Here is a 17661-nt window from a genome sequence, read left to right as displayed (position 1 = left end):
GCCAGATTCAGAAGCTTGAAAACCCGATTAGAAAAAAAAAGAGTAAAACCCCATTAGATTTTTTTCCCACCCAAAACTAAAACTGAACATCATTCATGGTTTATTTTATTTTATTTCGTTTTGGAGTCAAATATAATAGTTTCATTCTATTTTAGTTTTTCAAACAGGTTTATTAATTATTTCATTTCGGTTTATGAAATAGTTTTTTCAAACCACCTATCAGACAGGCCAAGGCTTGACGGCACATGCCGTCTTCTTTTACATTTCAACTCCAATTTAGGCTGGAATTCAATCAAACCCACAATGAGAGAACCCACATCAAATATCACCATTAATAAGACAATAAGTACAGGTGAAATAAAGAGGACAAGATGAGTTTCTGAGATTAAGAAAAATACAGTTCTTTAGCATTTATTACTACAGTTGATAATGGCTCAAAGTTGCTATGTAGTTTTTGAACACAAGAAGGCGCAACAATCCTTCAAATAGTTCTGTGTTCATCGTCAGCGTGATTCTCCTTCTTAAGTAGGTTACACACTACACTCTGCAAATTTGCAGCTTTGCCTATTTGACTCATCTCATTTTTCCCTAGGCCAACTCAGTCACTGGTGCACTTCAGCAACAGCACTGGAGCAAATCATTGTTTTACTAGGTAGACAATATACGTTTATTTAAACCATATCTATTATTCCATAACAAGAATAAATGCAGGATATTGTTAGCTTTGTCAAAAATTAGGCCTGTAGAGATGTACATACTGTACACTATAGATGGCATACCATAAGAGGCCAAGGTCTAGGGCAGGCTATTAAAGTTGACCAATTTCACTACTATATGTTAGCTAGGTCTCCTAATGACCAAACATCCACAGAAAAAAAATGTTTTTCTACACCTGTGTACAACTTCTTTGCAATAAACACTTTTAAGTATGCCTAACTTTTTTCTACTGTGACAGTTGGCAAAAACAGTCAATTATGCTACACTTTGTGCTTATAGGTTCTAGGTTGCGGAAAAGAGAAGTACCTGCAACCTATTTGTACCCCCCCCTCCTCTTAGATTGGAACATGCGCACAGCTGATGTTAGAATACGCACATCTGCAATGACGTCAGCTGAACCTCCCAGCCTGAAAAAGCTGCCAATTTGAAGCAGCTCAGAACTAGGCTATGGTTCCAGACCGGGTATACTGTATTAAAGGGTGCTACTTCAACTCAATTTAGCTGTGTTGCATACACTGTCCTAGATGTAGACTATTTGTTATTATTGTGCAGCGTACTACCTGCGTTATCCAAAATAACAACTCAGATAACACACCAAGTCTATTTTAAAGAGGACAGTTGGTCTATGAATTAGGTATCCTTATTTTGGAATTAGTTTAAAAGTTATTCTTGGGGATAGACTTTTCTGCTAAGACATTTATGCTCCTCTGTTTTCTCTCTCATGGGGATATAGAGAATGGCATAAACCGAAAAGAGATGGACAGAGGAGAGAAGTCATCTGGCTACTACGGAATTTCAGCGCAGGCGAAGTCTATTGTCTGCACTCTGTAACGTTACTCTACTCTCCACAGTCGGGCTTTGCCGCTGACAATGAAGATGAGGACGGTAACTATCTGCTTGTAGTCTATCAGCACTCCATAGACACAACTAGAGAATGCTGTGTGTCTCTCATGCGCTTTTAACGGAGCCGCCGCAGATCCCTTTTCTTTCAAATATGTAGGCTAACCATCTTAAAAAAATGAAAAAAAAATGCAATGATTTATCTTTCACATTGTAGCGTACATCTTTTGGAAAACCTCTTTTGTGATTTTAACCAAATTAGAACTAGATGACACGTGAAAAAGTACAACCCTATGGGCACTTGGAATTCCTTACACATTCAGTGTTTGGTGAGTAAATGTTGGTTAAAGTTGGATCCACTGTTTCTTCCAGCGTTTATAGAAAATTCACGTGTCTCTTGAAACTGGTTTGATGTCTAAGCACTTGGCATAGCCAACTTTATCTGCACTGTTACATTTGTAACTCACTAAAACAAGGCCAGCACCTGCAAGAACGGTCCGTCTCTGTCTGTGTGCTAAGGCGTCAAACAAACCCATATGACTTGAGCGAGATAGTGTCTGTCATTTCTACAATAGCGAACAATAATTATTCCCGGCGTTTTCATACTCTTTTTGTAATCCCTGACATAGGAGCAGTGTTGAACTGTTGGTATAATATTCCAGTTGTAGTTGAATTACATATCCTCCTAGATTAACCTGAAAGGAGCAGTGAACGTTTTTTTTATTTCAGTCGGTCGGTCGGTGTAGTCTGATGTATTCGGGCAGGGTGCCAAATGTCTGGGTCAGACGGAGTGGCCAAGTAGATGTAGCGCTGCTGTCTGGATATGTGCCGCTTGATGTTCATTATATAGCGCTTACAGAAGGTGCAGCACGCCGCTTCCAACACTGGATTCTAGCCACAGACAGATAACCACCCATACTGTCTTTACGCACATCCGATAGATCAGAGGTGATTACTGGAATTTACGCGTTTTCACTTGGACGTAAACTTGGAACCTCGCCTGGACTTGGTTCTAAAAGTATGGCATGCCGTTTATGAGCTGTGTGAGTGAGTGACCCTCTCTTTCTTGAAGAATATCCGGTAAATGGTTTGAAATATAGAACAAGTGATTGATTTATTAATTACTTGATGGATAGGTTCAATGATAAATGTGTGTATTATTACACTATTATAACACCTTTATTTCTGCGTTGTTACACACGCACACACATACAGAGGGCTTGCTGAGAGCAACGTTAATCTTTTGATTTGATCCTGGCTGCAGAGAGAGTCAGTGGGGGAGAGATGCCTAAACCTGTTATAGAGACAGGTGCTGTGTTGACTGAGGAGGCTGGCGGACATCGAAGTACAGGCTGCTTTTGTAGTTGATCAACGTGTTGTTGTGACTTGCTGTTGAATATCTGAAAGACTGACTTCTCCTTAGGCTGTGGAGATGGTACGGTGTCATGAACACCGTTAGCCACATGCATGTTGACGTTTATTGTCACGAGTCTTGTCCTGGAGGCAGAACTGAGCGATTTCCCATTAGTTAAGTCAGCTGCGAAGTCAGAATGGGCTATATTGAAAAAATTAATGAACACAAAAATGTGCTTAATTTAAGGATAAGGTTAGCAGTGTGGTTAGGGTTAAGGTTCAGGTTCGGTTTAAAATCAGATTGTCTGACTTTGTGGCGGTGCCAGCTAGCGACCACTCTGCAGAGCTGCCTCCAGAACAAGATTCATGACGAAAAACGCTATCCTGCTAACCACAAACCATGGCATGCTGGGTAAGCAGGCTACAGGAGGAGGGTATTTCTGTCATGGAGTGTACTGTTGGTGAATATGCTGTGCAGTCGTTTGGCATCATCTTTTTTTCCATGGCTAATTGTAATTTGCAGATTAAAAGTTTAGCCTATGTAGTACACTCTTAGAAAAAAGGGTTCCAAAAGGGTTATTTGGCAGTCCCGATTCGAGAACCCTTTTTTCCCCAGGTAGAATGCTTTTTGGTTCCATGTTCAACCCTCTGTGGAAAGGGTTCTACATGGAACCCAAAAGGGTTCTACCTGGAACCAAAGAGGGTTCTTCAAAGGGTTCTCCTAGGGACACAAGAAGAACCCTTTTAGGTTCTAGATATTTGTAAGAGTGTAGACTAGTTGTTTTGTAGCAGGTATGCTTATTGAACTGTGCACCGATGTATTCACAGGTATGCAGATGGATTGGTCAAGACAAGCTTCCAATATAGATCTAGATCTATAGATCTGCTGCTGTGGATGTGCTTGAAGTGAGTGACTGACTGACTGACTGATCTGTCGATGGATTCTAGCATCACCACCACCCATGACGAGTGGCTGACATGAGCTCCAAGGGAAACGCCAGTGAGGTCTGGAAGTCTCTGCTGCCCTCAGGAGGAATCTGAGTGTCTCGGAGACGTTCTCTGGATGAGACCTGGATGAGACGAGAAGAGAAGAAGAAGTAGTGAGAACATTCCCCCCACAGAGGACCCAAACCATGGGCTTGTTATGGTGCCAGGCACGCCGGACTGATCGTGTGTTCCTAGCCCGTCAGTAGCACCACCCCCTCACCCCTCCTCCCCCCCAACCCCATGTCAGACCTTTCTCTGAATGATGGAAATTTTGCGGAAGACGCTGACTTGTATATTGATATTGAGCCTGGTGGTGGTCATGGCTTCCTCTGAATTTCAAAGACTTTCGCACAACTCACAAGGTAGGATTGCTCATTGCTTAATTGTACATCTTAACTTGCTCGATTTCAGCCAAGGTTCTAGAACTTCTCTCCTTTAGAGAAACGGATTGGTCCTCCCGGTGAGGCAGGTGTATGCATGGTTGCTACTCATGGTCAGTGGTCAGTCAGTGAGACATCTGTAACATCTGGTGGTCCTGGCCTGACTGTTATTTTAGAGGGATGAACCCACTGTTGATCACAACCTGCTAGGCTCTGGAACACTGTGAGGTCATGTCTGTCCTGTCTGTCTGAGTTCCACCATAGACATTCTACATTCTATGAGTTCTACTATCTGTAGTGTGTGGTCCTGTTATATTCTATAATGGCTGGAGGGCCCCCATTGTCTTAAATATGTCGCCTCTTACTGTAGTGTATCAATGTTCTTACTCAGATTCACATTCTGTGTTCATTTTTCTCGTCCTCATTCTTTCCTCCTCGTACACCCCTCCTCCAATGGCTCATCTCTCCCCATCTGTTATTTTCTGTAAAAGTGGAGTACCTGTCCTACCTGCAGCACTACCAGCTGACTGTGCCGATGCAGGTGGACGAGAATGGGGACTTCCTCAGCTACACTGTGAAACACCACCGGCCCGGTCGCAGGAGACGGACCGCCGACCCAACCAGCACCACCGTCGGCCCAGAGTCAACCGACCACGCCGAACAGGACCCGGCCCAGACCCGAGTCTTCTACAGACTGTCGGCTTACGGAAAGCACTTTCACTTAAACTTGACCCTCAACCCCCAGCTGGTGTCCAAACATTTCACGGTGGAGTACTGGGGGAGAGAAGGCCTGGAGTGGAGACATGACATGGTGGAGAACTGCCACTATGTAGGATACCTGCAGGATCAGTACAGCTCCACCAGAGTAGCACTCAGTAACTGTAAGGGCTTGGTGAGTACCATGGGATTCTGGAGTTGATGTGTTTGGTTTGGGTGTGTGTTGGAAGGAAGCTACTGTAGCCAATCAGGGTATTGAAATGTGTGATGGAGGGATGGAAAAGAGGACAACACGATCTGTCTGTTTCCAAGTAGAACACTCACCACCACTCTACACCCCTTTATGGGTTTCTGTGACTTTTGTTTAGAGTATGTCTGAATGTATTTGTGGATATTTGAGTGTGTTTGAATATTCTTTGAGTACTTAAGGATCTGTTTTGTGAGGAGGCCAGGAGGCCCCCATTGACCAGTCACAGAGAGTTAATACTATGCCTTCTCTTTGCTCTGGCTACCTCAGACAAACCCTCAGCTCTACTGTCACAGGATTAGACAGAGTGGAGTTTGCTAAATAGCATGTTGGCCTCCTTCCACCTGGCACAGTGCCACTTAGGATAGGGCATAGTAGGTTAAGGCTAATGGGGAAAGCTCTCTACAGCAGGGGTTCTTAGACTTTTTCAGCCTGGGAAAATTGAGAAGTTCTGTGTTTTCCTGGGACCCAAGGTCATAAAAACATGATCCCTTTTGGGGTCCTAAGCAAGATTTGGTTGACAGCAGAGAAAGAAATTGAAGTTTTAACTTGAATTTTGTCATGTTGTCTAGTGATTAGAGACAGGCGCAGGAATACGTAATAGTTTTTTACATTTTCTACACCCAAACAAAAGAGCAAGGTGTAAACCTCTAAATAGTACACGGGACAAGACCCGGAAAACAAGTGCACAAATACACGTAGCATGGAAGCCGATACAACAGCACAGGACCAACGGACATGGTAACAATAACTGACAAGGACAATGGGGAACAGAGGGCACATCTATAACATACTAATCAGGGGGAATGGGAACCAGGTGTGCGTAATGAGACAAGACAGTCCGGGGTTGGTGGGAATGAATCCAGTTCAGTGACGCCTAGAAGGCCGGTGACGTAGACCAGGTGAACGGAAGGAGGTGAACGGAATGAGCAGCAGTACAGGGGGGCTCCTGCAATTCTAAACACTTTGCCATGGGGCGTAAAGAAAATGTTGCTGTTTTAAAGCAAGTTTTCTGCAATTCTTCTCATTTTGCCATGGCGCTCATTTTTGTTGTTGCTGTTTTACAGCAAATATTTTGCAATTCTACCCATTTTTCCATGGGGTGGAGAGAAATCTTAGCAGATTTAAAGCAAATTTCCTTCAATTCTACACATTTTGCCATGACTAATGCCATGTTAATATGATATCTGAATGAGAGTGACTAACAAAATCAATGGGGGCGCCCCAAATTGCATCTTGCATATTCTACTCTTCTAACTCTAAACAGTAAGTTGAGACCTCTGAGTTCCTAGAAATACATTTTTTTACTCAGACTTGTCGCCACGCACCGTTAACATGTTGTCGCGACGCATACTTTAAGAAAGGCTGCTTTACAGGATCATCAGAGCTTTAGTCACAACCAGCCAGCCAGTCCATCCACTATAAAGAACCAACCAGCCAGCCAGCCAGTCCACCCACTATAAAGAACCAACCAGCCAGCCAGTCCACTCACTATAAAGAACCAACCAGCCAGCCAGCCAGTCCACCCACTATAAAGAACCAACCAGCCAGCCAGTCCACCCACTATAAAGAACCAACCAGCCAGCCAGTCCACTCACTATAAAGAACCAACCAGCCAGCCAGCCAGCCAGTCCACCCACTATAAAGAACCAACCAGCCAGCCAGCCAGTCCACTCACTATAAAGAACCAACCAGCCAGCCAGCCAGTCCACCCACTATAAAGAACCAACCAGCCAGCCGGTCCACCCACTATAAAGAACCAACCAGCCAGCCAGCCAGCCAGTCCACCCACTATAAAGAACCAACCAGCCAGCCAGTCCACCCACTATAAAGAACCAACCAGCCAGCCAGCCAGTCCACCCACTACAAAGAACCAAACATCCAGCCAGACATGTTGTCGCGACGCATACTTTAAGAAAGGCTGCTTTACAGGATCATCAGAGCTTTAGTCACAACCAGCCAGCCAGTCCATCCACTATAAAGAACCAACCAGCCAGCCAGCCAGTCCACCCACTATAAAGAACCAACCAGCCAGCCAGTCCACTCACTATAAAGAACCAACCAGCCAGCCAGCCAGTCCACCCACTATAAAGAACCAACCAGCCAGCCAGTCCACCCACTATAAAGAACCAACCAGCCAGCCAGTCCACTCACTATAAAGAACCAACCAGCCAGCCAGCCAGCCAGTCCACCCACTATAAAGAACCAACCAGCCAGCCAGCCAGTCCACTCACTATAAAGAACCAACCAGCCAGCCAGCCAGTCCACCCACTATAAAGAACCAACCAGCCAGCCAGTCCACTCACTATAAAGAACCAACCAGCCAGCCAGCCAGCCAGTCCACTCACTATAAAGAACCAACCAGCCAGCCAGCCAGCCAGTCCACCCACTATAAAGAACCAACCAGCCAGCCAGTCCACTCACTATAAAGAACCAACCAGCCAGCCAGCCAGCCAGTCCACCCACTATAAAGAACCAACCAGCCAGCCAGTCCACTCACTATAAAGAACCAACCAGCCAGCCAGCCAGCCAGCCGGTCCACCCACTATAAAGAACCAACCAGCCAGCCAGCCAGCCAGCCAGTCCACCCACTATAAAGAACCAACCAGCCAGCCAGTCCACCCACTATAAAGAACCAACCAGCCAGCCAGCCAGCCAGCCAGTCCACCCACTATAAAGAACCAACCAGCCAGCCAGCCAGTCCACCCACTATAAAGAACCAAACATCCAGCCAGCCAGTCCACCCACTATAAAGAACCAACCAGCCAGCCAGCCAGCCAGTCCACCTACTATAAAGAACCAAACATCCAGCCAGCCAGTCCACCCGCTATAAAGAACCAAACATCCAGCCAGCCAGTCCACCTACTATAAAGAACCAAACATCCAGCCAGCCAGTCCACCTACTATAAAGAACCAAACATCCAGCCAGCCAGTCCACCCGCTATAAAGAACCAAACATCCAGCCAGCCAGTCCACCTACTATAAAGAACCAAACATCCAGCCAGCCAGTCCACCTACTATAAAGAACCAAAAATCCATCCAGTCGTTAGCTAGCCAACAAGCCAGCCAACCAGCCAGCTCACCATAGCGAACCTAATACATATCCTTCTCAATGGACTGTGACAGATAAGCATGCAGGGCTGTCTTTCTGTTTGCTTACTAAACTGTCAAAGCCAAATCTTGTTTTGGGCACACCTAAAACTTCTCTTCAGGTTCCGGTTTCTTCAGATAAACTAATACCCAGTCCCAAATCAACCCCTAGCCCCTAATTAACCCCTAGGCATTTCTTGTAGTTCTGAAGGGGTTGGATGAGTGTAGGCAGGCAATATGTTAATAGCTCAACACCGCCCTGGGCTAGGACTCATCTGATAGTGTCAGATCTATGAGAAGTGTATGTTTGGAGGTTAGGGGTTAGACTAGGGGGTTTTGAACTGGAGTTTCTCCAGCGAAATAAGAAAGAAAGTGAATGTGTTGCTTTCTGTTGGCTTTAACGAAGCGGCTAATCATCAAAGCTGAGGTATTGGTCCTCAGGCTGTTGATCTTAGACTGACGGACTGGCCAGACTGTCTTCGTTAAAACTCACTGTTGGAAGCGATTGGAAAAACTCTTATCCCCCCCTCATTTACTTTGAAACGTCTCAGAACAAGGAGAAAGCCCTGTTCCTCTGTGCCAATCGCAATCATTTGGAGAAAAACATGTATTGTCGTTGTTGCTGCCAAACGTACTGGCAGCCCCACAGCTCCAGTATCATAAATTGAATTAGTATTAGGTCTGTTTCGCCTCATACCGTTTTAATAGTACCAAAAATGGACAAAACTGAAATGTATCTGTGGTTTAATCTCGTAAATTGCCAGACATCTTGACATCGCACTCTGCTAGGCTTTTATCAAATATTGGTTTCTTGCCGGCGTGTGCCAGGTTGTCATATTTGGTTAATTGGTTTCATTGTGGGTTTTTACTGAGTGATGCAACGTGCCAATGTTTTTTATAAACACATTCTGAAGTACTTTTTCAATTTGTGTTACAAAAGAGGGTGTTCAAGGGCAGAGAGCTGTGTACTTTGGTTCAAGTCCCAGTAATTACAGCGTTCTTCTAGGTGTAATTGGTTGTTATAACATGATTTATCAAATTGCTTCAGAGTGTGGGGTGTTTTCACGTCTGACTGCAGTGCAACACACAGAGGAGAGCAGAGCAGAGCTGTGCGTTAGTTGTTCTGTGCGTTGTAGCCTGCAATGTTACGTGACTGAGGCTGGAACACACCATTAGCCACTTAGCCCCGACTTGGGGTGCCAATCATTTCACAGATGATTGTGGTTGTGCTGAAAAAAAGCATTCAACCTGGTTGATAATACTCATTAGTATAACAATATTTTGATGACTATAATGAAAATGATAGGGGTTATTTGTCAAAGGTCATTTCATATAAACGGCATAAGTGGTTCACTGGAAGTCCATTTAGGCTGGTAGGAGTCGGAATTAATTTTGACAAAATTGCCCGACATTTTCTATGATTTTAAAACTACAATGAGATCAATTCAATTGTTGGGTTTAGGTGTGTGTGCGTTGTAGTGTTGTTTGCCTTGTTCGCTTATGACCTGTCTCTCTCGATGTTCTTGTTTCTCAACAAGCACGGTGTTATTACCACAGAAGAAGAGCAGTATTTAATAGAGCCATTCAAGAATATATCGTCCACCACTTCCAGCCAATGGGACCAGGGAGAAGGACAGCAGCATGTTATTTATAAAAAGTCTTCCATTCCCTCGCCGCAGCAGCAACCCAACCAGCATGAGTTCAGCTGTGGCATCTCAGGTTGGTGAAGCGTCCTCTTCTCTTCTTCTCTTCTTCTCTTTTCTCCTCTCCTCCCTTCCCTTCCATGCTCTCTACTGCCCTCAGTCTGGATTGACTCTGAGCTGGGTGAGTAACATAAATGTGCAGTTATTCATAGCGGGCCAGAGGAAGTGCTGGTTTGGTTCTAGGCCCAGGTTCCGGTGGATGTGACCGCGCTACTGTTGGGCTGGCCCATTCTGGCCTCCCCTCAGCCTGGTGTACAGTGCATTCGGAAAGTATTCAGACCCATTGGCTTTTTCCACATTTTCTTACGTTACAGCCTTATTCTAAAATGGATTAAATAGTTTTTTCCCCCCTCAGCAATCCACACACAATATCCCATAATGACAAAGCAAAAACAGGTTTTTAGACATGTTAGCAAATGTATAATTTATAAAATATCACAAGTATTCAGACCCTTTACTCAGTACTTTGTTGAAGCACTTTTGGCAGCGATTACAGCCTTGTCTTCTTGGGTGTGACGCTACAATCTTGGCAGATCTGTATTTGGGGAGTTTCTCCTGTTCTTCTCTGCAGATCCTCTCAAGCTCTGTCAGGTTGGATGAGGAGCGTTGCTGCACAGCTATTTTCAGGTCTCTCTAGAGATGTTCGATATGGTTCAAGTCCGGGCTCTGGCTGGGCCACTGAAGGACATTCAGAGACTTGTCTCAAAGCCACTCCTGCGTTGTCTTGGCTGTGTGCTTAGGGTCGTTGTCCTGTTGGAAGGTGAATCTTCACCCCAGTCTGAGGTCCTGAGCCATCTGGAGCAGGTTTTCATCAATGATATCTCTGTACTTTGCTCCGTTCATCTTTCCCTCGATCCTGACTAGTCTCCCAGTCCCTGCCGCTGAAAAACATCCTCACAGCACGATGCCACCATGCTTCACCGTAGGTATTGTGCCAGGTTTCCTCCAGACGTGGACAATTCCAGACGTGGACAATTCACATACTCTGGCTCTCATCGGAGCGGTGTCCTGTGAGATGTGGTGGGATAGGGATTAGAGGGGAACCAGGTGGATGTGTAGGTATTTGGACCAAAGTCTTATAAGTAGCAGTGAAGGCTGTCATCGGCAGGAAGCTGACGTGCCCTGACACGTTCTATCTTATAGCTTTTCCCCAGAGCATCTGGGCCATAAAGGAAGGCAAGCCTTCAGCTGCAAGGTTCAAAGGGCCAGATTCCCAACATGTCTGCAATTCTATCTCCAACTCTCCCCCGGCTCGGCTCTGGCTATGCCTTCACAATGGGCTATATCTGATTGTATCATTGTGTTTTAATTTAGTGGCTTCTTTTTTTATGTTGACATTTTAAAATAAATGTTGAGCTCATCATTTTGTTATCAAATCGTCAGTAGTTCTAATCTCCCTTGAATGTTTCTGCTGAGGTGAACAGTCACATTCTGCATATCTTTTTTTAAAGTTCAAATACCCCATGGGGATGATCACCAGATTAACCATTGCCTATAATCCACCTGAGATTTTATTTTTCTTCCCACAGCGTATCATCAACTTTTCTCACTCAGTTGATCATCTTTTTCTGTCTCTCATATAAACTACCTCTCCCTCCTTCCTTCCCAGACCTCACAAAAAACGCCAGCCCCTGCCAACATAGCACTCCTTCCCCAACCTCTCCATCCTCCTCTCCCTCCCCCTCGTCCTCCCCCCCCCCAGCCCCTGGGTCCAACAGCACCCTGCCCGGGGGGGCCCACAGACGGAGACGGTCACTCAGCACGGAACGTTTCGTAGAGACCCTGGTGGTAGCTGATAAGATGATGGTTGGTTACCATGGCCGCAAAGACATCGAGCATTATATCCTGTCTGTGATGAATATTGTAAGTTTGATCCTGCTTTTTGCTTCGATTAGTGTTGTTTTGTCTGACAAAAAACAAAAAAACCTGCTAATAAAGTTTGGGTCAATCTCAAAAGGGGTTAATCTCAGCGGTCTAACGTGGCTTCCTCATCTCTTCCCCCTACATTTACACTAGTTTGAGTTTACAACTGAAAGCAGTTAGGACTCACTTGCACCTGATCAGTTGTTTCACGTCAATACAGGTGAAGGGTTGGAGGAAAGACATTGAGATGAGTCCCTAGCCGACTGATATTGGAAACACAACGATGTAGAGAATTAGGGCATGAACAATGTTATTCAAAGTATTTCTCCCTTTGGTTAGCATTTTGTTTCCTTTAACATTTTAACTGAATGTTCTCTCTTACTGAAAACAGACATTTAAATGGCAGCGTGAGCTGAATGTGTGATGGCTGTTTTTCTACCCCCCGTATGTGTGATGAAAACACTGATCAAGCGTCGTGACACATGGACACGGTTTGTCTGACTTTGTGTCTTTTACTTCTTTTCTGGAGGTCAGGTTGCCAAACTTTACCGTGATGCCAGCCTAGGAAACGTTGTGAACATTATAGTAACCCGCCTGATCGTACTGACTGAGGACCAGGTGAGTGTGCCCCTCTCTCTCCCTCCGTCTACCTCTTTCTCTCTATCTCTCTGCCCTCTCTCTCTCTCTCTCTCTCTCTCTCTCTCTCTCTCTCTCTCTATTCTACATCAACATCTATGTGTTTCTCTAATCTCAGTTTCTGTGGTTTGGTTACTTCTTATGCATTAACATAGTTATTCCAAGCAGTTGGGGGAGAGTAGGAGGAGGAAAGAGAAGGGAGAGAGGAGTGACAAGAAGAGACGAGAGAAGAGGACGAGAGTAGAAAAGAAGAGAGGAAAGGAGAGAGGACAGGAAGCGTCTATCGTATGTTTGCCACCACTAAAGATGAAAGCCTCTCCGTTGGAGATGAGCTCAGACATCTTCCCTCAGGGAGATTTGATTGAGGATGTTTACATTCAACCTACAGGTAACTGCCAAAATTATAGAAACTTCTTGTGGAAGAATGGTTTCGCGTCCTTCCAGTAGAGTCCCAGACACTTGTAGAATCTATGCCAAGGTGCATTGAAGGTGTTCTGGTGGCCCAACGCCCTATTAAGACACTTTATGTTGGTGTTTCCATGATTTTGGCAGTTACCTGTATATAATGTGTAGGTTTGATGGGAGAAACAGGGTGAACTGTACGTCTAGCGTCTGTCTATACAGGATGGACGCCAGCAGAGATGAATCCGTCGTCATACATTCTCCATTTTAAGACAGGACCCTATACGTTTTACCCAGATGGAGTGTAATATGGATATATTAATAGTTAAAATATATATCTTTTTTATCATATGGATTATTTTAACATATGTCAGAATCCTGTCAAATGGTGGACATGGCTTTTATAGGCTTATATACTGTCGTTTTTGACTGGTGTTTTTTTACAAAGATGGCCCAATCATACATTGATGTCAATAGCAGATTTAAGTGAAAGTTTGAGTGGCTTGTGTTAATCTTAATTCAGCCCTAGTCAAGTGCAGAATGCTGTCCCTGTTCTTGACAGAGTGCTGGGTTCTGTGTGTTCTGGGTTGTGGATGTGTTCAGATTGTTCAGGGTTGTGGATGTGTTCAGACTGTTCAGGGTTGTGGATGTGTTCAGACTGTTCAGGGTTGTGGATGTGTTCAGACTGTTCAGGGTTGTGGATGTGTTCAGACTGTTCTGGGTTGTGGATGTGTTCAGACTGTTCAGGGTTGTGGATGTGTTCAGATTGTTCAGGGTTGTGGATGTGTTCAGACTGTTCAGGGTTGTGGATGTGTTCAGATTGTTCAGGGTTGTGGATGTGTTCAGACTGTTCTGGGTTGTGGATGTGTTCAGATTGTTCAGGGTTGTGGATGTGTTCAGACTGTTCAGGGTTGTGGATGTGTTCAGACTGTTCAGGGTTGTGGATGTGTTCAGATTGTTCTGGGTTGTGGATGTGTTCAGACTGTTCAGGGTTGTGGATGTGTTCAGACTGTTCAGGGTTGTGGATGTGTTCAGACTGTTCAGGGTTGTGGATGTGTTCAGACTGTTCAGGGTTGTGGATGTGTTCAGACTGTTCAGGGTTGTGGATGTGTTCAGATTGTTCTGGGTTGTGGATGTGTTCAGACTGTTCAGGGTTGTGGATGTGTTCAGACTGTTCAGGGTTGTGGATGTGTTCAGACTGTTCAGGGTTGTGGATGTGTTCAGACTGTTCAGGGTTGTGGATGTGTTCAGACTGTTCAGGGTTGTGGATGTGTTCAGACTGTTCAGGGTTGTGGATGTGTTCAGACTGTTCAGGGTTGTGGATGTGTTCAGACTGTTCAGGGTTATGGATGTGTTCAGACTGTTCAGGGTTGTGGATGTGTTCAGACTGTTCAGGGTTATGGATGTGTTCAGAATGTTCAGGGTTGTGGATGTGTTCAGATTGTTCTGGGTTGTGGATGTGTTCAGACTGTTCAGGGTTGTGGATGTGTTCAGACTGTTCAGGGTTGTGGATGTGTTCAGACTGTTCTGGGTTGTGGATGTGTTCAGACTGTTCAGGGTTGTGGATGTGTTCAGATTGTTCTGGGTTGTGGATGTGTTCAGACTGTTCAGGGTTATGGATGTGTTCAGAATGTTCAGGGTTGTGGATGTGTTCAGACTGTTCAGGGTTATGGATGTGTTCAGATTGTTCAGGGTTGTGGATGTGTTCAGAATGTTCAGGGTTGTGGATGTGTTCAGACTGTTCAGGGTTATGGATGTGTTCAGACTGTTCAGGGTTGTGGATGTGTTCAGACTGTTCAGGGTTATGGATGTGTTCAGACTGTTCAGGGTTATGGATGTGTTCAGACTGTTCAGGGTTGTGGATGTGTTCAGACTGTTCAGGGTTGTGGACGTGTTCAGAATGTTCAGGGTTGTGGATGTGTTCAGACTGTTCAGGGTTGTGGATGTGTTCAGACTGTTCAGGGTTGTGGACGTGTTCAGAATGTTCAGGGTTGTGGATGTGTTCAGACTGTTCAGGGTTGTGGATGTGTTCAGACTGTTCAGGGTTGTGGATGTGTTCAGACTGTTCAGGGTTGTGGATGTGTTCAGATTGTTCTGGGTTGTGGATGTGTTCAGACTGTTCAGGGTTGTGGATGTGTTCAGACTGTTCAGGGTTGTGGATGTGTTCAGACTGTTCTGGGTTGTGGATGTGTTCAGACTGTTCAGGGTTGTGGATGTGTTCAGATTGTTCTGGGTTGTGGATGTGTTCAGACTGTTCAGGGTTGTGGATGTGTTCAGACTGTTCAGGGTTATGGATGTGTTCAGACTGTTCAGGGTTGTGGATGTGTTCAGACTGTTCAGGGTTATGGATGTGTTCAGAATGTTCAGGGTTGTGGATGTGTTCAGATTGTTCTGGGTTGTGGATGTGTTCAGACTGTTCAGGGTTGTGGATGTGTTCAGACTGTTCAGGGTTGTGGACGTGTTCAGACTGTTCAGGGTTGTGGATGTGTTCAGACTGTTCAGGGTTGTGGATGTGTTCAGACTGTTCAGGGTTGTGGATGTGTTCAGACTGTTCAGGGTTGTGGACGTGTTCAGACTGTTCAGGGTTGTGGATGTGTTCAGAATGTTCAGGGTTGTGGATGTGTTCAGACTGTTCAGGGTTGTGGACGTGTTCAGAATGTTCAGGGTTGTGGATGTGTTCAGACTGTTCAGGGTTGTGGATGTGTTCAGACTGTTCAGGGTTGTGGATGTGTTCAGACTGTTCAGGGTTGTGGATGTGTTCAGACTGTTCAGGGTTGTGGATGTGTTCAGACTGTTCAGGGTTGTGGACGTGTTCAGACTGTTCAGGGTTGTGGATGTGTTCAGAATGTTCAGGGTTGTGGATGTGTTCAGACTGTTCAGGGTTGTGGATGTGTTCAGACTGTTCAGGGTTGTGGATGTGTTCAGACTGTTCAGGGTTGTGGACGTGTTCAGACTGTTCAGGGTTGTGGATGTGTTCAGAATGTTCAGGGTTGTGGATGTGTTCAGACTGTTCAGGGTTGTGGACGTGTTCAGACTGTTCAGGGTTGTGGATGTGTTCAGACTGTTCAGGGTTGTGGATGTGTTCAGACTGTTCAGGGTTGTGGATGTGTTCAGAATGTTCAGGGTTGTGGATGTGTTCAGACTGTTCAGGGTTGTGGATGTGTTCAGATTGTTCAGGGTTGTGGATGTGTTCAGACTGTGTTGTAATGTTTGCTGTATGTTCTATCCAGCCCAACCTGGAGATCAACCACCATGCAGACAAGTCTCTAGACAGCTTCTGTAAGTGGCAGAAGTCCATCCTCAGTCACCAAGGAGACGGGAACAGCATCCCGGAGAACGGCATGGCTCACCATGACAACGCTGTCCTCATCACACGGTAGATTCTCCACCTCCACTCTCACGTACCTACACAGACACACACACACTTATTTTATTCTTACCTATTATTATGTTTTGCACTGACTCTCGTGCGCAGACTCGATGTACACTCACTTGGCTCTAAACACACACCCACACATACTACACTAACATTCCAACACACACACACACACACAGACACACACACACACACACACACACACACACACACACACACACACACACACACACACACACACACACACACACACACACACACACATGCATATTGACGCCACACACACACATACATACATACATTCACACATGCTGCTGTTTTATTTTTTAAATGTATTTTTATTTACCTTTATTTAACTGGGCAAGTCAGTTAAGAACAAATTGTTATTTACAATGACGGCCTACCAAAAGGCAAAAGGCCTGCTGCGGGGACGGGGGGCCTGGGATTCAAATAAATAAATACTTTCTGTTTATTATCTGTGCATAGTCATTTTACCCATACCCACATGCACGAACGGTATTACCTCAATTACCTCAACTACCTCGTACCCCCGCACATTGACTCGTTACCGATACCCCTGTATATAGCCTCGTTATTGTTAATGTTATTTGTATTGTGTTACTATTTTTCCTTTAGTTTAAGAGGCACAGTTTTCTTACTTACTTTTTAAAAATAAAACTCTGCATTGTTGGTTAAGGGCTCGTAAGTCAGCATTTCACGGTAAGGTCTACCTACACCTGTTGTATTCGGCGCATGTGACAAATACAATTTGATTCGATGAGGATTCATCCAGTGGTAAAAGTGTGCAGTAATTGACCTCACTCTATGTCTCTTAAGCGTCTGTTTACTTAAATGCTTTAGCAGTCCTTCCACCTTCCCACTTTGTGCTGCGTCTGCATTTCACAGCCAGAACAGTAGCGTTGAAACACACAGCCAGACCACTACTCATATCTATTACTGGCTCTGGGTAAAGCTGATGACAACGGGAAACGATGGTCTTTCAGGCAGACCAGTCATGCTAAGATTTATGGGTGGTAACCGTGATGCGGCAAAAACACTGTCGTAACTGCTATTGCCGTTAATGTTGCCCGTAGTGTGATTGACATGGGCTAAAGCCCTGCTTTTGACTCTTCCTGCCTGGCTGTGTACAAACCAGGCTTTCTATTGATGTTTGACCAGTGCTCGGTGACTTAAGCTGTTTGGTGAGGCGTCAATACGAGATACTGTAGTAGGTAAGGTAATCTATCGCTACTGAAAATAATAGTTGGTCGCCTTAGTAGCAGCGTTAGAAGTTTTGCTTGGATTCTGATGCCAGCAGGCTACTGAAGGGGTTTTTCGGGAGTGCTGTTT

At 45.0% G+C, this 17661-nt stretch overlaps 1 protein-coding gene across 4 annotated transcripts in view; it reads left to right on the top strand.

Annotated features, from left to right (window-relative positions):
- The first annotated feature begins 1136 nt into the window (after positions 1-1136).
- The window catches only part of LOC106562225 (A disintegrin and metalloproteinase with thrombospondin motifs 6), a 96113-nt gene continuing 79588 nt past the window's right edge, over positions 1137-17661 (top strand). For 2 of the 4 annotated variants that reach the window (XM_014127028.2, XM_014126954.2), the window contains exons 1-7: positions 1137-1602; positions 3739-4259; positions 4769-5169; positions 9870-10050; positions 11644-11897; positions 12432-12515; positions 16166-16311. In XM_014127028.2, coding sequence (XP_013982503.1) covers positions 4157-4259; positions 4769-5169; positions 9870-10050; positions 11644-11897; positions 12432-12515; positions 16166-16311 — 1169 coding nt within the window. In that variant the 5' untranslated portion in view covers positions 1137-1602; positions 3739-4156. The remainder of the gene's footprint in view (positions 1603-3738; positions 4260-4768; positions 5170-9869; positions 10051-11643; positions 11898-12431; positions 12516-16165; positions 16312-17661) is intronic. The other 2 variants (XM_014126965.2, XM_014127024.2) reach the window with 2 other exon arrangements.

This window comes from Salmo salar, chromosome ssa01, assembly GCF_905237065.1.
Source record: "Salmo salar chromosome ssa01, Ssal_v3.1, whole genome shotgun sequence".
Taxonomy (NCBI): Eukaryota; Metazoa; Chordata; class Actinopteri; order Salmoniformes; family Salmonidae; genus Salmo; species Salmo salar.
The sequence above is the reverse complement of the archived record's forward strand: the minus strand, read 5'-3'. Positions and strand labels throughout refer to the sequence as shown.